Here is a 22925-nt window from a genome sequence, read left to right on the forward strand (position 1 = left end):
CTGCAATGGTTCTGGAGGACTGGGGAACTGCAAATGTCACTGCACTCTTTAAGAAGGGAGGAAAGCAGAAAAAAAGGAAATAATAGGCCAGTTAGCCCCACTTCTGTGGTTGGAAAGATGTTGGAGACTATTATTATGGATGAGGTTTCACAGTACTTGGAGGCACATGATAAAATAGGCCAAAGTTACCATGTTTTTGATAAAGAAGAGCCTTCCAATCTATCACAATGCAGTTTCCATTCCAGGCAGTGATGGAGCTTGTTAGGATACTCTCTACAACACAGCTGTAGAATGATCTGAGAATGGATGTGCGAAGTCCAACTCTCTTCAGCCTACTCAGAAAGCAGAGGCAGTGCTGAGCTTTCTGAACTATGTAGGATGTATTCTGGGACCATGAGGGATTCTGTGTGATGCGCACTCCCAGTTGTTTGAAATTCTTGCAGTTTCCATAATAATAAAATTACATAAATAATAATAAATTTATTTTGAACTTTGAAAATTATGGGATATCAAGTGATAATAAGTGGATAAGAGAATTCAACAATATGCTTTCATATAACTGTTAAGCTCAATAGGAATTACTCAATATGAGTTGCTTCATCATGCCAAGATAACAACTCGATTACAATAGATTCATGACTCCTGAATATTTGTTATATTTACACCAAAATATGAAATATTCAGCCCTTATTACAGGCTAAACCCTATTGACATCAATGGGTCTGGGGTTGAGAGAGTGAACAGCTTTAAGTTCCTCGGCATAAACATCACCGAGGATCTCATGGGGTCTGTACACACCGACTGTGTGGTGAAAAAGGCACAACAGTGCCTCTTTCACCTCAGACAGTCGAAAAAGTTTGGTCTGGGCCTCCAAATCCTAAGAACTTTCTATAGGGGCACAATTGACTGGCTGCATCACTGCCTGGTATGGGAATTGTATTTCCCTCAATCGCAGGACACCGCAGAAAGTGGTGCGGACAGCCCAGTGCATCTGCAGATGTGAACTTCCCACTATTCAGGACATTTACAAAGACAGGTCTGTAAAAAGGGCCTGAAGGATCATTGGGGACCCCAAGTTACCCCAACCACAAACTGTTCCAGCTGTTACCATCAGGAATCCGTACCATAGCATAAAAGCCAGGACCAGCAGGCTCCGGGACAGCTTCTTCCACCAGGCCAACAGACTGATTAACTCATGCTGACACAACTGTATTTATATGTTATATTGACTGTCCTGTTGTACATACTATTTATTACAAATTACTATAAATTGCACATTGCACATTTAGACAGAGATGTTACGTAAAGATTTTTACTCCTCATGCATATGAAGGATGTAAGAAATAAAGTCAATTCAATTTAGTTCAATTCTGAAAATGCTAGAAATCTTGAGCAACGCTCACAAAATGCTGGAGGAACTCAGCAGGTCAGGCAACATCTATGGAGAGGAATGAACAGCCAACCACTTAGACTGTGACTCTGATGAAGGTTCTCAGCCCGAAATGTCAAATGTATTTAAGTTATTTATTTATTGAGATACAGTGCCAAACAGGCCCTTCGAGCCATGCCACTCAGCAATCTCCCGGTTTAATCTGAGCCTAATCACGGGACAAATTACAATGACCAATTAACCCACCAACCAGTAGGTCTTTGGATCGTGGGAGGAAACTAGAGCAGAGGAAAAAGTACAATCTCTTTACAGGCAGTGGCAGGAATTGAACCTGAGTCACCAGTACTGTAAAGCATAATACTAACCACTACGCCACCGTGCCACCCCATTTCATTTCCCTCTATAGACGCTGCCTAGCCTGCTGAGTTCCTCCAGCATTTTGTGTGTGTAACACATCTACATGGCCACTTCAGCACAGAGCCGGCACAGTCTTTCAGGTTGTGAGTGGTTCTCGCAGATCTTATTGTCACAGAACTGCCGAGTATAGAAGCTTTTGCTGACCACTTTGCCCATCTACATAAATACCATTTAATCAAAGCCCTCCAACCCAGTGCAAATGCATTCTTTCTGTGTGGTGCCCAGAGCTGCACTCAGTACTCTGAGTATGGCCTAACTAGTAACATTGCAACATAACATATCAACCTTTATATTCTATGCCACAAGCAATCTGCTGGAGAAGTTCAGAGGATCAAGCAGTATCTGTGGGTAGACAGGAATTGTTGACATTTTCGGACTTCATGAAAAGTTTTGACCCAAAATGGCAACAATTCTTTTTCACCCACAATTGCCATTCAAGCTGCTGAATTCCTCCAGGCCAATTTTGGTCCAGATTCCAGCATCTGCAGTCTATTGTGTCTTTAAATTCGCTGCCCTGACCTCGTTGACATTTTGGGTCAAAACCTTGCATGAAGTCCTAAAATGAAGGTAAGTGTGCCATATGCCTTCTTCCACTCTTACTACTGTAAAATAACAGTATATGGCATTATATTTCTTAAACTCATATTCTTACTTCAATTCTAAACATCATGAATTACCTCAATTCTAAAGAATGGTCGACGCTCAGCTGAAAGGCTGAAGAAGTGCTATAAGGATCAGATGAAGAATGCTTTAGGGAAGTACAAGATCAGGCCCGAGGACCTGGAGGATGTTGCTGCTGTCCGTACCACTTGGCGACAGCTGTGTAGGGACGGGGTTCGCATTCTGGAGATGGAAAGAACAACCAGAAGACAGCAGAAGAGAGCCAGGAGAAATGCAGCCATGGTTGCCACCACTACCACATATACATATCCCACCTGCAATAGAGCTTGTGGGTCCAGGATAGGACTGTATAGTCATCAAAGATCTCATGGTTAAAGGAGTGGACGTTGTCATCGGATTTCGATGGACAACCGAAGAAACATTATGAATTACCTCAATTCTAAACATCATGACCCAGTTGTGCAACCCAGCCTGGAAACCAAACCTAACAGGCAGACCAGGCAGCAACCAGCTACCCGGTACGTCCCTTGTAACTTTAATGAGCACTCCTTGTAAACTAATCCACTTATTGGTTCCAGTTAGACTACATAAAAGCATCCACCCACCTTATTTGGAAATGAGCAGCTGCAAACAACAACAGTTTGCGTTTAGGTGATAAGCACACATGAAATACTGGAGGAAACCAGCAGCTCAGGCAACAACTATGGCAATGAATAAACAGTCAACATTTCGGGCTGGGATCCTTTATTAGGGTTGGAAAGTAAGGGGAAAATGCCAGAATAATAATGGGCAGGGGATAAAATGAATTTTAAAAACTAGAAGTGAATCAAAAGAATAAAAATGAATACTGGTGTTAATATCAGGTGTAAACATGCTTAAGAAGTCCAAGTTTCTACAATAGTCATTTCTACTAACATTTTGGAATGGAGGCTGTTTTTCAAATTGTTGAAACACTGGGAAGAATTTTTGCAGCAGTTTTCCCATCATTCTTCGAGATCATCGAGAAAACTGGAATTAACAGGTGTTTTTGGACACTTACACAATTTCTTTGAAGGTTTAATTGAAGTTTAATAATGAGAGCCTTTGTGGAACAATTGAGCTTTCTGGGTGCTTTTCAAGACTCAGCTTGATTAATGGGAAAAGAACATGAATGAAAGTTTACCACTAGATCTTTTCCTCCCACGAATGATGCTTGACACACTGAGTTCCTTGGATCCATGGAGCCCTTGCTGAATGGTATTAGCCCATGACATAAAAAAGGTTGGAAACCCCTGCTCCAGCAGATGGTCGCTCCAGTTGGAAATTAGGAAAAGGATATCACCAGATTCCCTTCTGGTCAGTGAAGGGTCACCTGAAGACAGGTGACCACAGATTCATTCCCCACATTAATGACTCTTTCTTTCCATCACTCTAACAGGACACACTTCCTCCACCTACATTCCCATTACCCACTGTTATGACTTCCTCACAAATCAATTTCTGGTTTTATTTTATAGCACTTTGTGAATTACTAGTAGTTTTGTAGATATTTTAGAAGATATTTTGTAGGTATTTTAAGATTCCACCAATTTCCCTAATAAAAAAAAATTGTGGGACTGATTACCACATTCCACTCATCATAAAACCATAAGACACAGGAGCAGAATTAGGCCATCTGGCCCATCGAGTCTGCTCTGCCATTCAATCATGACTGATCGTTTTTTTAATCTCCTCCTCAACCCCCATTCCCAGCCTTCTCCCCGTAACCTTTGATACCATGTCCAATTACGAACCTATCAATCTCTGCCTTAAATACACCCAATGACCTGGCCTCCACAGCTGCATGTGGCAACACATTCCACAAATCATGTTATGTCATTACTCAATTGCAGATAAGTCTGTATCATAATCTGGTAAATGAACAGACATTGAGCATATAACGTTCACTCTCTTCAGTTCAAAATAAAAGCAAAAATGAAAACAAAGTGAGTAGACCATGTTCTGAAACTCAACTAGTCATTTTGTTTTCGATCCCTCTAATTTTCAAATACAAGTCGAATCTGGAAAAATTGTAGCTTGAGGTCAATGGCAGTACCAGTCATAGTAAAGGAAGGAATGGATTTCAGTTTTTTGGGACACATTGGGATCAGTACATTTTGGTACAATTAAGTGGCATTAGCCGAGGTTTCATAAAAATAGTTAAAAAGTGTAAAAAAAGACAAATCCCTAGCGCAGATAATGGACTGCCTCTATACTGCCTCTGACTGCATCCTCCAAATCTTCATTTTCATTGCAGCATTCAAGATAATTGTCAATACCTTCTTAATTCTTGACTAGTTGAACTACTGAAATCATTTAATTTTCACACCCAGCTGTTTCTGTCATCTTCAAGCCTGAATGCTCACTGACACTGATATTGTCTTCTTAAAATAGTACAAAATAATCCCAAGGTTTTTCATACAAATCTTATTTGAGATAAAAAAAACCACCCTCAAGCCAAAGGTTCCCATTTCAATTTCCCCTGCTAAATGCAACGATAAAATAGACTCTTGGCCTTACAAATTATCTTGCTATTATCATTCATATTATCATGTACCTGGCGTGTATGGGGTGCCAGGGAGGGGTGCCACCTCTGGTGGGCGAACATGTCGTGTCCTTTTCAAGCAACACACATAAAAAATGCTGGTGAACGCAGAAGGCCAGGCAGCATGTATAACAGGAGGTACAGTCGACGTTTCAGGCCGAGACCCTTCCTTCTGTTTGGTCCTTTTCAAGGGGGTTAGTCCACCTTTGGTCCCCACCTGGCACTCAGCTCTCACCTGTGGCTCCCCGTAGCTGTTTGCATGTGACAACGGTCACACCCCAGGCAATGGCTTCGACAAGCCGGCTAAACCAGGTGAAGGTAGCCGACGGGTCTCAAACCCTCGGTGAGATAGGGAGTTGTCTCTCCCAGCATGTGAAGACAGACTCTGGCAGATTGAGTGGACGAGAACAATGGAAGGTCCAACGGTCAAGAAGGCAGTCACTGCAAGCGTCGTGGAATGTGTAGATCAGGACAAGACACAGAAGACGTCCTGGTCATCCACTGCGTCTAGTCCCATCTCCAGCGTCTCGACTTTTGTCTTGCCACTGGATCCAGATGGGAATTGGGAAGAGAGAGTGAGGCTAATGCTGTGCAACTCTCCCTCACTTAAATCCAAATCAAGTGCTAGTTTCGACACCATCATAATGGTGTCGAGGTTCTCATTGATGTTGATGATGGACGAACACATCATGTACCTGCTCTGCTTATTTCAGTAGCTTTTACACATAATTCTGCATTGTTACTACTTTACATTATTCTAGCTCAATGCACTGTGTAATGATCTGATCTGTATAAACATATGCAAGCAAGCTTTTCACTGTACCTTAATACCTGTGACAATAATAAATCAATAAACAAATAAAATAAACACTGTCCTCCAACAAAAGAGTTCTGGGTGGAATCCTGGAAAGCGCAAATGACTTCCCATACCTGAGGGTTTCACCTCAGCAAAGGGAGACATCCACGACTGAGTTTTCTGCCACCTTAAATGCACCAACATTGCCTTCAGTTGATTGTATTTGAAGATCAGATCTCAGACCTGGCAAAAGCAAACCCTGCCTTTCCTTATGTTTCTAAGACTTGATTTCCTGCAGCAGAGTCTTCAAGGCACTGGACAGAAGCCACACTGCCTCTGCAAAGTCTTCTAAAGTCATAGAAAGAACAAGTAAGCTAATGTTGGTGACCCCTCTAAAAAAAGTCTTAATTATATTCAGTTGACTCTGTTGGGCTGGCCTCACTGATTGCATGCTCGATACCAAGCTCATAAAATTGACACACTATTCCGAACTCTGTCATGGGAAGAGATTACCAGATGGATAAACTAGGTATGTGCTCAAAGCTCATCAAGGAGAAATATGACAGTTACACTTGAGAATCTTTGAACCATGACTACTCAAACCGGAAATGGAACATTTGGTATGATATTGATAACCACAACATTAGGAGCACATAAATGTTCAGCCTAAATGGTAAAAGGAATGGACCAACTCATAAACTATCCACACAGCTCATCAGGCACCTCTTGTTCATTGGTGGAAGAGGTTGTGGATCACACATTGGCTTCATCTGCCACTTAGAACCCACAAAATTACAGTGGAAGCAAATCATCATCATTCCTGAGAGACTGCCCAAGTAAAAGCATTAATGTTTGACTAAAGAGGAGGTATTAACATAGGCTTTTAAGAACAATGTTTTCTGAGAGATGTAAGGAAGTGATGAGGATTGGGGAGGAGTGTTCAGGCCCATGACAGCTGAAGATACAGGATACAAGGTTGGTTAATGTAAATTCTAGTACACAGTGTAAAGAAGAGTAATGCAAGTTCTCTTGAAGTTGATACCATCTCCTTTGCCTTGTTGACATCGAGAAAGAGGCTATTTGCCAGGAACCAGGCCTTGAGCTCTTCTAGCTCCTCTCTGTCAGCCACCTCATCATTGCTAGTGATGAGCTTCTCCACTATCATGTTATCAACATGCTTGACGAAGTGATTACTCGGGTGTTTGGCCATGAAGTCATGATTGTGCAGAGTGAACAGCAGTGGGCTCAGCACAAAGTCCTGGAGGCCACCCGTGTTGATGATGATCGGGAGGGAGGAACAGTTGTGTATCGTGACTCTCTGAGGTCAGTTTGTCAGAAAGTCCAACACCCAGCTAGCTGCACAGTGGTGTATTTAGACCAAGGAGAAGGAGAGTGGTACAATCAGAAATAAAATGACAGCATTGAGTTCAAAGGTATTAAGAAAGGAGTGGTATCATTTAAAAATGGGCCAACTTGCCTCACCCAGAACTGCTTGGATTGTCTGTCTGAGTCTTTGCATAACAACAGCTCATTGATTAATGAGAAAGTATATATTGCAGTAATTGCCATTAAAATTGCATGTTGGGTGTCGGGGTGAAGATACAAAGGAGGTGAAAGGCGCTCCTTCCCTCTGCTAGCCTAAATTTATTTATTTCTGAAGTGAATAAGCAGGGACAGGGAGCATTCACAGGACTGCAGTAATGAGCAACTTCTCATCAAGGTAATAAGCTAATAATACCCACAGAATGACAGAGTGGCTTACCCAACCATTTTGTTAAAGAATGATGTTGATAATCCCAAGAGAAAATGTATCAAAAAGATCTGATCTCATCCTGCTAATTTACCACTGAGCCATAAAACACATTGATTTTCAACCTTAAGAGAAAAAGAGTATTGTTGAAACATAATCCCTCACAAAATATATAAAATTGTAGAACCCACCATTCTTATTCTTAATATTGAAGGATTGTAGGAAAAATTGAAAAGCAAAATTAAACAATATAAGATAGATGTTTTGCTTTATTTCTGCAATGTATAGGTTGATTGGAGAAACCTACTATTATTTACTGTACTTCCTTGATGCTATTTTGTTAACAATCCATTTTTGAAAACCCATCGTGTTAGGTGAAAATGCTAAGGATACTGAAAGCAGGCATTCAATGCATGAAATCTTTTGAAAGGATTCAATTCTAAACATGTCACTATGGTGTAAATGCGTTATTTTAAAAATATTTTATTTTGATTTTCCAATAAGTTATAAAGCAGAAAAGACCTTGGAACAATTAAGCATTTGAGATACATGGCCCATTCCCTATGTACTTCAAGTTCTGTTTACAATAACACTGATTTCCCTTTTACATTCTCTGCTTTCAATCTGTGGAGCTGGGATACAGTAGGCAACTGAGAAAACAGGCTTCTTCAAATACCGCTGATTCCATCAATTATTACATTTCTCCTGCAACAGATGGGTCCACTGCTTTTTGTCTCTCCAAAGAGCAGGAGAAGGTAGAGCTAGGGTATCCTTCAATTTCCCACTCTTCCCAATAGTGTGAAATACTAATTCACATGATGGAATGGGAAGGTCTGAGGGGGCTACTCCTTCCTTTCTCAGGTTTAACTAGTAACATTAGACTCAATTTCAGCAGGAAACCACGTCCTTTTCAATATGATATCTTCTCTTCAGGTTCTCAAGAACCTCACTGCACCTTTCTTTAGTTCTTCACATATAGAATGGAATCAACAACGGATCACATTACATTTCCCTAAGTGAGTGTGATTAATGACAGGTTCAAAGAAACAGGATAAGTTCTGTTCCAAACTACCTCAGTAATAATATCTTTCAAATTCCAAGGATGATGTTTCTACCATAATTAGGAAGTGGAAGGATGGGTTAGTAAATTTGCTGATAACACAAAGATCGGGGGTGCTGTGGATAGTGCAGACAGCTGTCAGAAATTACAGCGGGACATCGGTAGGATGTAAAACCAGGCTGAGAAGTGGCAGATGGAGTTCAACCCAGATAAGTGTGAGGTGGTTCATTTTGGTAGGTCAAATATGATGGCAGAATATAGTATTAATGGTAAGACTCTTGGCAGTGTGGAGGATCAGAGGAATCTTGGGGTCCGAGTCCAGACGACACTCAAAGCTGCTGCGCAGGTTGACTCTGTGGTTAAGAAAGCATACGGTGTATTGGCCTTCATCAATTGTGGGATTGAGTTTAGGAGCCGAGAGGTAATGTTGCAGCTATATAGGACCCTGGTCAGACCCTACTTGGAGTATTGTGCTCAGTTCTGGTCACCTCACTACAGGAAGAATGTGGAAACCATAGAAAGGTGCAGGATTGTTACAAGGATGTTGCCTGGATTGGGGAGCATGCCTTATGAGAATAGGTTGAGTGAACTTGGCCTTTTCTCCTTGGAGCGACAGAGGATGAGAGGTGACCTGATAGAGGTATATAAGATGATGAGAGGCATTGATCGTGTAGCTAGTCAGAGGCTTTTTCCCAGGGCTGGAATGGCTAGAGTAAGCCTTAGGCTCGCTCAGCTCATGTTCACCTTGGGGAAAGTGGCCTTTAGTCCCACCAAACTGAGTAATCACGTTTGTGTGGATGCTGTGTAATGTTCCCCAGTACAAACCTACAATGCAAAAATCAGACAGTACTCAATAAGTGATTAAATAATTACACTTTATAAATCTTACTGTGACAATGTGGTTAGTAGAGAAACAAAATATGAAAGAAAAAGGCGCCACTTTATTTGGTTTTAAACAGTCTGTGCACAAATAAATACATTGAAGTTCACAGAACCAGGTCTCCTTTCCGCCGATCAATCTCCTCCGAACTCCAACGACCCTCGGCTGCGACCACCCCCAGTGGTCTATCAGAGCGCTCCACGCGCGCCTTTCCTCTTCTCCTCTCCTCGATGAAAATCTGCGAACCAGCTTGGTTTCCCGACATACTTGGTTGAATAACATGTCCCCCCCATCGGTTAGTTCCCCGTTATCTGTAGTTATAACCCAAACATCACAGCCACAGAAAAACCCATTACCTCAGCAGTTAACATTACAGAGAAACCATTTTATTATAACACTGCAGAGAAGCCATTTTATTAGTGTTAGCAGCTAGCATGAAAGAGAATCCCTGATACTGGCATGAGAGAGCACAGTTTTAAGGTGCTTGGAAGTATGTACTGAGGAGATGTCAGGGGTAAGTTTTTTAAGCAGAGAGTGGTGAGTGCGTGGAATGGGCTGCTGGTGACAGTTGTGAGGCAGATATGATAGGGTCTTTTAAGAGACTCCTGGATAGGTACATGGAAAAATAGAGCGCTATGGGTAACCTTAGATAATTTCTAAGTAAGTACATGTTCGGCACAGCATTGTGGGCCGAAGGGCCTGTATTGTGTCAGAGTTTTCTCATCTGTATGCCTTACAAAAAAAAAGAATCCAAGTCAAAAGTGACATTCCATCCATTTGATTGCATTGGTCTCAATTAAGCAGGAGTCCATCAGCAGCCTCACAGTGGCAACCACTAGCAAATAGCTAGCGTTTGTTCACATACTGTCCTGGACTTCCTGACCAAGTGGTATTGGGGATTTCTTAGATGCTGTCTGCTAATGTTCAGGGCTGCAGGGAATGTGACCTTAAATCTGGCAGTAGACCCATTCAGCAAAATCTTAGGACCTGCACTATCCCCTCAAAGGGACTCAGCAAGTCTCCTTCCTTTACCACTGTGTATGAATATGTTGAACAACTTAATCACTGGTTCTTTCCTGGTTGCCTCATTACAGGAAGGATGTAGAAGCTTTAGAGAGGGTGCAGAGGAGATTTACCAGGAATCTGCCTGGATTAGAGAACATGTCTCATGAGGATAGTTTGAGCCAGCTAGGCCTCTTCTCTTCGGAGTGAAGGAGGATGAGAGGTGACTTGTTAGAGGTGTACAAGATGATAAGAGGCATAAGATAGTCAGTACATGTTTCCCAAGGCAGCAAAGGCTAATACGAAGAGCATAATTTTAAGGTGATTGGAGGAAAGTATAGCGGTGATGCCAGACAGGGTTTTTACACGGAGAGTGATAGGTGCATGGAATGGACTACCATAGAAAGGGAGGGAGTTGCAGGTAGGTGTTGGTAGATATAAATACGTTAGGGACATTTAACAGACACTTAGTTGGGCACATGGATGAAAGAAAAATGGAGAGCTAGGTTAGATGGATCTTGGAGTAGGTTAAAAGGTTGACACAAGATCATGGGCTGAAGGGCCTGTACTGTGCTGTGTGGTTCAATGTTCTCAGTAGTACTATACAGGTCTCATTGTAACACCAATCATCCAACATGCCATTCTCCTTTGGAAAAAAGAAACAGATGGGGAAGAATGAGCTTTCTGCTAAGTGTGCCGAATACTCTATCAGTAACTACTGTACATTGTACATTAGGAAATTATTATATCACACTTTAAGAAACAAACATAAATCTGCAATGAAAGTTAATTCAAATAATTTCAAGGCCAGGTACTTGTAACAACTTGACTATTTTTAACTATTGCCAATTATTGGTACAGATGGAAACTTGTTCCTTGGGCTATAATTGTTCATATCTTTAAAAATGTTTGAAAATATATTTAACTATTTTGCTCCAATATTAATATTGATCTTTTTTACAATGGACTGTATCGATTTGAGTGATTGAAGGAAATACAAATATGAAAGGATAGGGCAAGTCCAGGATAGATGAAAACATATGTTTCCTATTAATTGAGGTGTGTGGACTGAGGGCCGTAGTTACCAAACTGAATGTAGACCTAGCCAAGAAAACACAATTGAATTGAATTAGAAACATAGAAACATAGAAAACCTATAGCACGATACAGGCCCTTCGGCCCACAATGCTGTGCCGAACATGTCCTTACTTTAGAAATTACCTAGGATTACCCTGAGTCCTCTATTTTTCTAAGCTCCATGTACCTATCCAGGAGTCTCTTAAAAGATCCTATCATATCTGCCTTCACTACCATCGCCGGCAGCCCATTCCATGCACTCACCACTCTCTGCGTAAAAACTTATCCCTGACATCTCCTCTGTACCTGCTTCCAAGCACCTTAAAACTGTGCCCTCTGGTGTCAGCCATTTCAGCCCTGGGAAAAAGCCTCTGACTATCCACATGACTGATGCCTCTCATTGAATTGAAATGACTTTATTTCTTACATGCTTCACATACATGAGGAGTAAGAAAATTGTTACGTTATGTCTTTGTCTAAATGTGCAATATACAATCATAGTAATTTATAATAATTTAAATAAATAGAACAGTCAATGTAACATAGAAATACACTCAAATCAGTCTGATGGCCTGTTGGTCCTGGCTTTTATGCTGCAGTACCGTTTCCTGGATGGTAGCAGCTGAAAGAGTTTGTGGCTGGGGTGACTGGGGTCCCCAGTGATACTTTGGGCCCTTTTACACACCTGTCTTTGTAAATGTCCTGAATCATGGGAAGTTCTCAACTGTAGATGCGCTGGGCTGTCCACACCACTCTCTTCAGGGTCCTGTGATTAAGGGAGGTACAGTTCCCATACCAGGCAGTGATGCAGCTAGTCAGGATGCTCTCAATTATGCCCCTGTAGAAAGTTCTTAGGATTTGGGGGCCCATACCAAACTTCCTCAATCATCTGAGGTGAAGGAGGTGCTGTTGTGCCTTTTTCACCACACAGCTGGTGTGCACAGACCACGTGAGGTCCTCGGTGATGCGGATGCCGAGGAGCCTAAAGCTGTTAACCCTCTCAACCCCAGATCCATTGATGTCAATAGGGGTTAGCCCGTCTCCATTCCTCCTGTAATCCACAACCAGCTCCTTTGTTGATTTGACATTGAGGGAGAGGTTGTCTTCTTAATAACACTGTGTCAGAGAGATGACTTCTTCCCTGTAGGCCACTTCATTATTGTTTGAGATGAGGCCAATCAATGCAGTGTCGTCAGCAAATTTAATTAGCAGATTAGAATTGTGGATGGTGACACGGTCATGGGTAAAGGAGAGGACTTAGTACACAGCCCTGAGGGGCACCTGTGTTGAGAGTCAGAGGGCTGGAGGTGAGGGAGCCACTCTTACCATCTGCCGGTGATCTAACAGGAAGTCCAGGATCCAAATGCACAAGGCAGGGTCAAGGCTGAGGTCTCTGAGCTTCCTGTTGAGCCTGGACGGAATTATGGTGTTGAATGCTGAACTGTCCAATAGCAGCATTCTCACATAAGCATCCTTCTTCTCCAGATGTGTAAGGATGGTGTGTAGAGCAGTGGCTATTGCGTCATCTGTTGATTGGTTGTGTTGGTAGGCGAACTGTAGGGGGTCCAGTTCGGGTGGTAGCAAGCTGCAGATGTAACCTTTGACTAGCCTCTCAAAGCATTTGCTTATTATTGAGGTGAGTGCAAAAGGAGAGATTAAAAATGTCCGTAAACAATGACCTTCACCCAGGGATTGTGAGACTATGAAAATTAGAGGGAAGAAAAAAAAGAATAAATTTTAGGCAGTTGCCAATATGGATTAGTTGGGCTGAAACACCTACTCCTATGCTGTAATTTCCTGTGTTTTTTTTTGAACAGTCATGTTTTTATGTATAAACAAAGATTACCTTTATTTGTCACATGTACATGAACATATAATGGTGTGTTATTTTGCATCAATGACCAACACAGTCTAAGTTTTGTGCTGGGGCAGTCCACAAGGGTTGGCACACTTCTGCTGCTAACATTGCATGCCGACGACTCAATAACCCTAATCATACATCTTTTCTGAATGTGGGAAGAACCCTACACGATCATGGGGAGAATGTAGAAACTCCTTACAGACAGTAGTGGGAATTGAACCCCGAGTGGTGATTTCTGGCACTACTGTGCTCCCCTCGCAGAATATAGCTGAACCCTCATTAAATAGCTCCGAAAAATGTGTGTGATACTTCTGCAACTTCTGTCACTAAGCACCTGTTAGAAGAAAACCTTACTCTCATTTTTAAATCCTCTTTCAAAGCAAAGAAAGTGTTCAATAATACGTACATTGTAAAACAGTTCACGTTCCAGGCCTTCCCTGGTAATGCTCTTCAACTCTTCTTCTGCTGCATTGATGACTGCATTGGTGCTGTTTCATGCATCCATGCTGAGCTTGATAATTTCATCAATTTTGCATTCAACTTCCACCATGTCCTTAAGTTCACGGTCCATTTCTGACACCTCCCTCCCCTCTCTTGATCTCTCTGTCTCTATCTCCGGAGATAAAACTGTTTACCAACATCTTTTATAAACCTACCAATTCCCATGGCAATCTTGACTATACTTCTTCCCACCCTATCTTCTGTAAAAATGTGAGTCCCTTATCTCAGATCCTTCGTCTCTGCTGCATCTATTCCTAGGGTGAGGCTTTTATTTCCAGGACATCAGAGATACCCTCCTTCCTCAAAGAACGAGGTTTCCCTTCCTCCACTATTGATGCTGCCCTCACCTGCATCTCCTCCATTTCCCAGACATCTGCGCTCATCCCATTTCCCCACTGCCTTGAGAATAGAGTTCCTCTTGTCCTAACCCACCACCCCACGAGCCTCTGCATCCAAAAAATCACTCTCTGCAACTTCAGCCATCTTCAAAGAGATCCTACCAGCAAACACATCTTTACATACCACCCCCCCCACCCCACCTGCTACATCTGCCAATTCACCCCTCCCTCATCTCCATTCAGGGCCGTAAATAGTCTTTCCAGGTGAGGCAACACTTCACCTGTACAACTGTTGGGGGTCAATGCTCCCAATGCGGCCTTCTCTACATCATAAGTTAGAAGACCACTTTGACAAGCACCACTGCTACATTTGCCAGATGAGGAATTTCCCAGTGGTTAGCCATTTTAGTTCCACTTCCCATTCTGACACACTGGTCCATGGCCTCCTCTTGCTCCATGAAGAGGACACCCTCAGGGTGGAGGAGCAACACTTCACAATCTGTCTTAGTAGCCTCCAATCGGAAGGCATGAATATTGATTTCTCCTTCAGGTAATTTTTTCCCTTCCCCTTCCTCTTCTATTCCCCACTCTTACTCCTCTCAACTCCCCCTGGTACTCTTCCTCCTTCCCTTTTTCCCATGGTCTAGGTTCCTCTCCAGCCCTTTACCTTTCCCACCCACCTGGCTTCACCAATCACCTTCTAGCAATCCTCCCTCCTCTCTCCCACACTCCCACCTTTTTATTCTGGCATTTTTCCCCTTCCTTTCCAGTCCTGATGAAGGGTCTCAGCCTGAAATGTCGACTGTTTATTCATTTCCATAGATGCTGCCTGACTCTTGAACTCCTCCAGCATTTTGTGTGTGTTGCTCTGCATTTCCAGCATCTGCAGAATTTGTGTTTGGAGTTTACTGATGGTTTCCAGTCCAAGCTCTCACTAATCTCCAGTATATCTTCAACATGAAACTCACAAATGCATCTGATTTCAGCCATCTATGGCCAGTGTCATTGATTTTCGTAATGGATAAGGGCTTTTAGCAAATCATGTCGCAGCTGTGAGTGTCATCTATCATAGTGCAATGTTGCACCACCTGGGTTGCTGCCAGCACCTGTCACATTCCTCTAATTGAACACTTGGATTAAATGAATTGCCATTGATTTTGTGACCATTGGAGAAGAGACGGTAATGTCTCTGGGATAAATTTGACTATCCAATAAGCCTGGGAGATAGGCACAGCACATTTATAATGTATCTTCATCTCCTTCTGTTGCCCTCACTGTAGAATCTGTCCGCTCTTTTTTGATAGACTTCTTTAGCAGCTACTCACACTTACCCTACCCTCAGCACCACCTGCAAGTCAGATCAATGACTGACCCGCTCACCAATTCAGTGCAAGTTAAGATAGTGGCTTCAGCTTATGTTTGAATGAGATGTCAGAACCATGTCATTAGAGCTACCTGATGCTTGCATCAAAAATGCTGGTTTTCAGAAATGTCATCTCTTGCAAATGAATTTCAATAATATTATATGATGACATAAAGAATGAGCTAACTGTTATGTGAAAGTAGCAGGGAGGGACCTTTGGTACAAGTGTGTTTAGTGCTGATACAATATTATGTCATTAGAGCAGCATTTTTGATGCAAGCAGCGGGTGGCTCTGATGACACGGTTCTGACATCTCATTCAAACGTAAGATGAAGCCACTATCTTAACTTCCACTGAGTTGGTGGGTGAGTCAGTCGCTGATCTGACTTGCAGGTGATGGTGAGGGTAGGGTAAGTGTGAAGTGTGAGTAGCTTCTGAAGAGGTCACATACTGCACATCCTTTGGCTCCACACATTGAACTGGAGGAGAATGTTATCAAAAAAAGAGCAGACAAATTCTTTAGTGAGAGCAACAGCACTGGTAAATTATGGCCCTATTCTAAGTGCAATTTTTATTACTGTAAACCACCTCCTGCCCCATCTCATGGGACCCATCCATTAAAGGTTATCGATCAAGGATAGTAAATGTCTGAATTTCTGATTTTCTTGCTGGCAGGAGTTTTTTCACCCACACTAGCCACAGAGATTGATAGAACCCCTACCACAAAGCACATGTTCTATTACTGCATGATTTCCCTGAAATCTCCAATTCCTTTTAGCTTGATTAGGAACTACACTCCTTGTCTACTTTCTCTCCAAAAACTCAGAAAGCTAAACTCTACTCCTTTAACATTTCTGAGTACTGATTTTCCTGGAGAAGTGACTTAAGTCAGCCTTACACTGAAGCAATGCTACATTATTTGCCTGGTCTCCAAATTATATTTTCTAGTATCCTTACTAATATAGCACCCCACCCCAACAGCTTAAAGCCCTTCACATTTGCTCTCTAGGGTTTCTTTAGTCATTACTGAATTTACTTATTATTTATTGTTTTCAAAGTCACTTCTATTAAAAAAGGAATAAATTCTTTGATCAACATTTTGAAGACAAACAAGAAATTTATTTAAAATGCAATCAGAATCAGATTCAACAAACAAGAGAAAATCTGCAGATGCTAGAACTCCAAGCAACACACACAAAATGCTGGCGGAACTCAGCAGACCAGGCAGCATCTATGGAAAAGAGTATAGTCGACGTTTTGGGCTGAAATCCTTCAGCAGGACTGGAGAAAAAAAGCTGAAGAGTAGATTTAAAAGTTGGGGGAGGGAGAGAGAAACACAAGGTGATAGGTGAAACTTGAAGGGAGAGGGATAATGTAAAGAGCTGGGAAGTTTATTGGTGAAACAGACAGGTGGCTGTGGAAAAAAGAAAAGGGGGAAGGAGCACTAGAGGGAGGCGATAGGCAGGCAAGGAGATAAGGTGAATGGAGGAAAAGGGAATGGGAAATGGTGAAGGAGAAGGGGTGGCAATTACCCGAAGTTCAAGAAATTGATGTTCATGCCATGAGGTTGGAGGCTACCCAAAAGGAATGTAAGGTGCTGTTTCTCCAACCTAAGTGTGGCCTCATCATGACAGTGAGGAGACCATGGATAAACATATTGGAATGGGAATGGGAAGTTGAATTAAAATGGGTGGCCACTGGGAGATACCGCTTTTTCTGGCGGAGAAATCAAGAATCAAGTTTAATATCACTGGCATATGTTGTGAAATTTATTGTCTTGCGACAGCGGTACATTGCAATACATAATAATAAAAACTATAAATTGCAATAAGAAATATATACAGTAACTATATAAAAAAAATTAAGTCATGCAGAAAGAGAGGAAAAAATACTGAGGTGGTGTTTATAAGTTCATTGTCCATTCAGAAATCTTTTGGCTTCGGGGAAGAAGCTGTTTCTGAACCGTTGAGTGTGTGTCTTCAGGCTCCTGCACCTTTTCCTTGATGATCAAATGCGCATTGGTCAACTAAAAGCATCATATTTGTTTTAATATTGTGATTATTGCAATAGTTTCCTCATGTTGAAAGCAATGGAGAAGAGACTTGTTTCTGGACCGGATCTGCAGTAAGTGCTTTCCATTTTCAGCACGTTCGATGCACATACTCCGAGGTGGTGTTGATTTTGCTGAATTGACTTTGTGTCAGGGGAATACAATGAATCAACAATGGTAACGTTCAAGACTGATGACCCTTATTAACAGCAGCACAAAGTGACCTTCACAGTAGAGGAGGCGAATTTCATAGAATATTCAGAGAATACAGCACAGAAACAGATCTTTTTGACCCACCACTTCCATGCTGATCATGATGTCTATTTATTCTAATCCCATTTGTCTGAATTAAGACCGTAAGAATATAAGACATAGGAGAAGAATTAGGCCATTTGGCCCATTGAGTCTGACACACTGTTTTATCACGACTGATCTACTTCCCTCTCAAACTTATTCTCCTGCCTTCTCTCTGTATTCACCACCACCTGGCTAAAGAAATTCCTCCTCACCTCAGTTCTATTCTTAGGCTGAGCTTTCTCATCCTAGAGTTTTTCTTGTCCAAATACCCATGCAAGTAATTTTCAAATGTTGGGATAATAACTGCCTCCATTATGAATTACCCTAGATACTGGCAGCTCATTCCAGATATTCATCACCCTCTCTATGAAACGCATACCCCCTCAAATCTTCTTTAAATTTCTCCCTCCTCACCTGAAACCTGTGCCCTCTAGATCTAGAGCAATAAATAATTTGGGGGCAGAACTCAGCGAGTCAAGCAGCATCTATGAGGGGAAAGAATTGCCAACATTTTCAGTTGAAACCATGCATTGGGTCTAAATCAAGATCTCTATATCTGACTCCCCTGACCTTGGATAAAGATTCTATCTACACTACCTATGGCTCCCATAATTTTAATCATCTTTATAAAGTCGCCTCAGTCTTTTACACCCCAGTGAAAATGAATTCAACCAATCCTCTCTTTCCTTATAACTACAGCCCTTCATTCCAGACAACAGCCTGGTAAATTGCTCTGAACTCTCTTCATTGTTATCACATCATCCTTGTAGTGTGGTAAAGAGAACTGTTCACACCACTCTAAGTGTAGTCTAATCAATCTATTGTACAACTGCAACATAATGTTCCAAATCTTATACTAGGAAGGAAAACATACCAAATGCTATTTTTAATACTTGTCCACTTGTGCTGCCATTTTCAGGAAGCAAGGGATTTGCATGATGAGGTCTCTCTGTACGTCAATACTCCTAAGGTTCCTGTCATTTATTTTATACATTTTACCAGAATTTGACCCCTAAAAGTGGATTATCTCACATTTATTTGGGCTAAATTCCATCTGCCACTGCTCAGTCCAACTTTTCAATCTCCCCCTGCATCCTTGGATAATCTTCATTATCTATGGGCTCGTCAATTTGCATGTCTACAAATGTACAAATTGTAACCTGTAATTCTCATCCAAGATACTTATATACAGTACAAAATGAATTGTGAAAATCTGATAAACATTTGTAGCTTCTTAAAAGCAAATGGTAGCTTGCAAGAGTCCACAGTTTTTCTCTAACATGGGAGACATGTATGCAGCTGATTTGAAGCTAATCTTTAACTTATAATAAAGGGACAAATAAACTGAAAGGTTTTTCCTCTCTGCAAAGGAAAACTATTAGAAATTTTGTGAGTGAAGATAATTAGTTACAGTCATAGCATCATTCAATGATTTAGGGTGGAACTAGGCCTTTTGGTGCAGAGGTTGCACTAACCATCAAACAGCCATTTACATTAATCACATATCAATCCCATTATTTAATTTGTAAGTTGTTTCTAGCTATGCTCATGACATCACATGCCATCATGGGGAGAACATACAAACTCCTTACAGGTGGCGCTGGAATTGAATCCCAAACTCTGGAACACCCCAAGCTGTAAAAGCGTTGCGCTAACCACTACACTAACTAATCTCAGGGGTATAAGACTTGTCATGTGTCCTTTTGGACAAAAATATTTGGATAGGACACTATCCTACTGTTACCAGGCTCCTTAAGGGACCTCTCATACCCTGAAAGATGAACTCCTGATCACCCAATTTACTTCAATATGGCCCTTACTGACCACTTCCTGTGTAACTGCAACACTTTGTTCTGCCTTTCTGCTACCTCTATGTACTAGTGTATGGAATGATATCTGGATGACATGCATTTCTAAGCTTTACACTTTGACTCAGTACAATGACAATAATAAACAAATTCTCTGTTCCCAACACATAATGACCTTTGCATGGTCAGATCCCTCCATCCTCCTTAGTTCTGAGTAAATCACAACAATACTCAACTCTGTGCTTACTGGATGGGCACTCCAGTAATGGATATGCTCAAAACCTCTTTAAAAATATAGACCAGTGCCAGTCCATGACAGAGGTGCATGGTATAAATAAAAAGCCTGAGTCCTTTTATCACGAGCATACTGAGAATCTGTGCAATTGACAGAGGAAGACCACCACCACACAAATTACCCACTCTCACACTCCATCAAGCACCTCCTGCCCCAGTTTTGGAAAACTATGGTTCTGTGATCTTTTCATTAGCCACCTCAGAGTCCACAAATCTGACATAGGAAGTCATCCTGAGGAGAAAAAGACTTTCTGATCAACAAACATATAAGTGGACCTGTATCTGAAGATTGACTGAAAGCCACGCCTAAGTCTTTGGAATTTGGCATGTAGGGTTATATACACACTTACTGCTCAGTGATGCTGTGTTGCAGCAAGAGAGTGCAGGATGACCACTGCACCAAGATTGCTGTGATCACTATGACAAATGCAAATCAATAAACATGGTCATGTAATAATAAAATCATTACAACAGCAGCATTATGTAACTCAAAAGGAACATATACTTGATCTTTTTAATAGTCCAAAATAAATTGCAAAGTCTATTAAAACATTATTTCCTTTCAGTTATTACTGGACTATAATTATTTCTCTAACCTTTCAAAGGGAGGAATAACTTTGAAGTATTAAGGGAAATTAAAGTATATGAAGCTATTTTCCTCTATTTTAATCTTTGTTTTTAGTACTCCTTCCTGAATATTCACTATGGTTTCAATCTTTCAACATCAGCTGTCAATGTGAAACACTTCTAGAGTACGGACAAATTCATCAGGTCTTGGGAACTATTTCTTTAAGTGCAATTGCATCCTTTCAGGTCTTCAGTAGAAGTCATGGCGTCTAGACATTGATGTAAAACAGCCCTATGTATCTCTGGAGACTAAATATCAAACAGAAAGCTTTCCTTGTTAGCACGGTCTAATAATATCACAATTGTAAAGATGATTAACATAGTAAGTGTAAAAGTTAAAATGAACACACTTAGGATTTCTTGAACATATTATTACTAAATGTCCTTTTGACTTACAGCTTCATTTACCATGTACCTGTAACATTTATTCTGGAGATCAACATTATTTAGGTAGAATTAAAAGAATGCCCTACCAAAAACAATCTTGTTGCAAATTTGTATTAGTTTTATTTAGAATTTACTTTAACGTAAGCTTATTTAAAAGCTATTATTACCATAAACAATACACAGAGGAGCAATGCCGAAATCTTAACCATTATATTTTACTAAATAAAAGCAAACAAATGATTTTCATTAGAAAAAGTAGTATTTGAGATTATAGTATACATTATCTTAAAGGTGGATTGGCTTCACTCTGGCTCTTAAAATTAAAGGCCCACAGTAAGAAACTAAAAAGAGGAAGGCCAGATGAAAAGATTGTGCCACAGGGTTTCTTCACCTGGAACAAATCAGTTATTGTAACCTTATGCGGCATTGAATCCCACAAGTCCACATCCATGTGACTATTACAATGGCTGGGCTCTGCAATGAAGCCAGAGACACTTAACAGGATATTACAGGCAGTCACGATCCTACACCTATATATATAAAAGACTTGCAGTGAAAGAAAAAGACAGCAAGTACTGTTATGTTCCTGATAGTAATTTCAGATCACGGCAGCATAGTTTAAATTGACAACAGTACAATCCCTCTTACCTGCAATCTGGCCTTCTGTCACAGACTCCCTCTCAGACATTGTAGTGAATCCAGACAAAAAATCTGCAGTGCTTAAAACCTTTTAACCATTAGATTGACAGAAGCTCTAGCTCACTGTGCACTCTCTGCCATTGAAAATTTGCAGTCAAGCTGCAGTTTGTGCCTAATCTTTTCTTTTAGCTCTCCGTCTTTAACTAAGGGTCCTTCAATTTAGTGAAGCCTCAGTATTTGACCCTCCCCCCTATGTTAAAAAGGCCTTCCTGTTGAAATTAGCCCAAACATAAAGGAAGAAATGAGCTGCTTGCACTGTTGTGCCTCATGTTTCTGCAGAGCTCCGCCTCTCTGATATGATCATACTCAGTGTCAGCACTAGCAGGGAAGGGCTTCCCATCCTGCGGTAAATGACCATGCAGCGGCAGTAACAATCTGCCAAAATGGCCCACAGCAAGGAAAGCAATTAAAATCTCCAAGTAACTTCACAGGCCTGATCTGATTATGCTTAATGCTTCGGGGTTTCATTATTCAATGTTATATTTGCTCATTTTACTTCAGTTTGTCTATGAAACACAAACAGGCATGATGTAGCAACTTATTGATCTTGCTAATCTTTTTAAAATCAATAGTGAGTGCTGTATGCGACGCAGGAACAATCGCTGCTGATATTAAGTCCTCTGCAGGAAATAGAAGTGTTGTATACTCAACTGCTCTCTGCCTCTTATGCCTTTACTTCAGCGTTGCCATCCCTCGCTATCTTGGATAATATACTGAGCATTCATTTCATGTTTCATTGGGGTTCCACTCTAAATTGTCATGTCATGGTAGCATTGTGGTTAGCATGATGCTATTACAGTTGCCGGTGCTAGGTGCATTGGAGTTCGGAGTTCAATCCCATCATCTGTAAGGAGTCTGTACACTCTCCCTGTGGTGTTTTCTCTGGGTGCCCTAGTTTCCTCCCACAGTCCAAAGATGAACCAATTAGTAGGTTAATTGGTCATTGTAAATCGTCCTGTGATTAGGCTAGAGTTAAATCAAGGGTTGCCGGGTGGTGTGGCTCTAAGGGCCAGAAAGGCCTATTCCATGCTGTATCTTCAAAAAAAATATATAATTGTTTCACAAAGATCATGAAAATTATGAAAAAATTAATCTGTTCCCTTCTGGTTGCATGCTGGCTGGTGGCATAGTGGCATCAGCACCA

At 41.3% G+C, this 22925-nt stretch overlaps 1 protein-coding gene across 2 annotated transcripts in view; it reads right to left on the reverse strand.

Annotated features, from left to right (window-relative positions):
• Positions 1-22053, reverse strand: part of hspa12a (heat shock protein 12A) — a 109092-nt gene extending 87039 nt beyond the window's left edge. For both annotated transcript variants that reach the window (XM_063072037.1, XM_063072036.1), the window contains exon 1: positions 21731-22053. In XM_063072037.1, coding sequence (XP_062928107.1) covers positions 21731-21770 — 40 coding nt within the window. In that variant the 5' untranslated portion in view covers positions 21771-22053. The remainder of the gene's footprint in view (positions 1-21730) is intronic.
• Positions 22054-22925: the final 872 nt, after the last annotated feature.

The sequence above is a fragment of the Mobula hypostoma genome, chromosome 19 (assembly GCF_963921235.1).
Source record: "Mobula hypostoma chromosome 19, sMobHyp1.1, whole genome shotgun sequence".
Classification (NCBI taxonomy): domain Eukaryota; kingdom Metazoa; phylum Chordata; class Chondrichthyes; order Myliobatiformes; family Myliobatidae; genus Mobula; species Mobula hypostoma.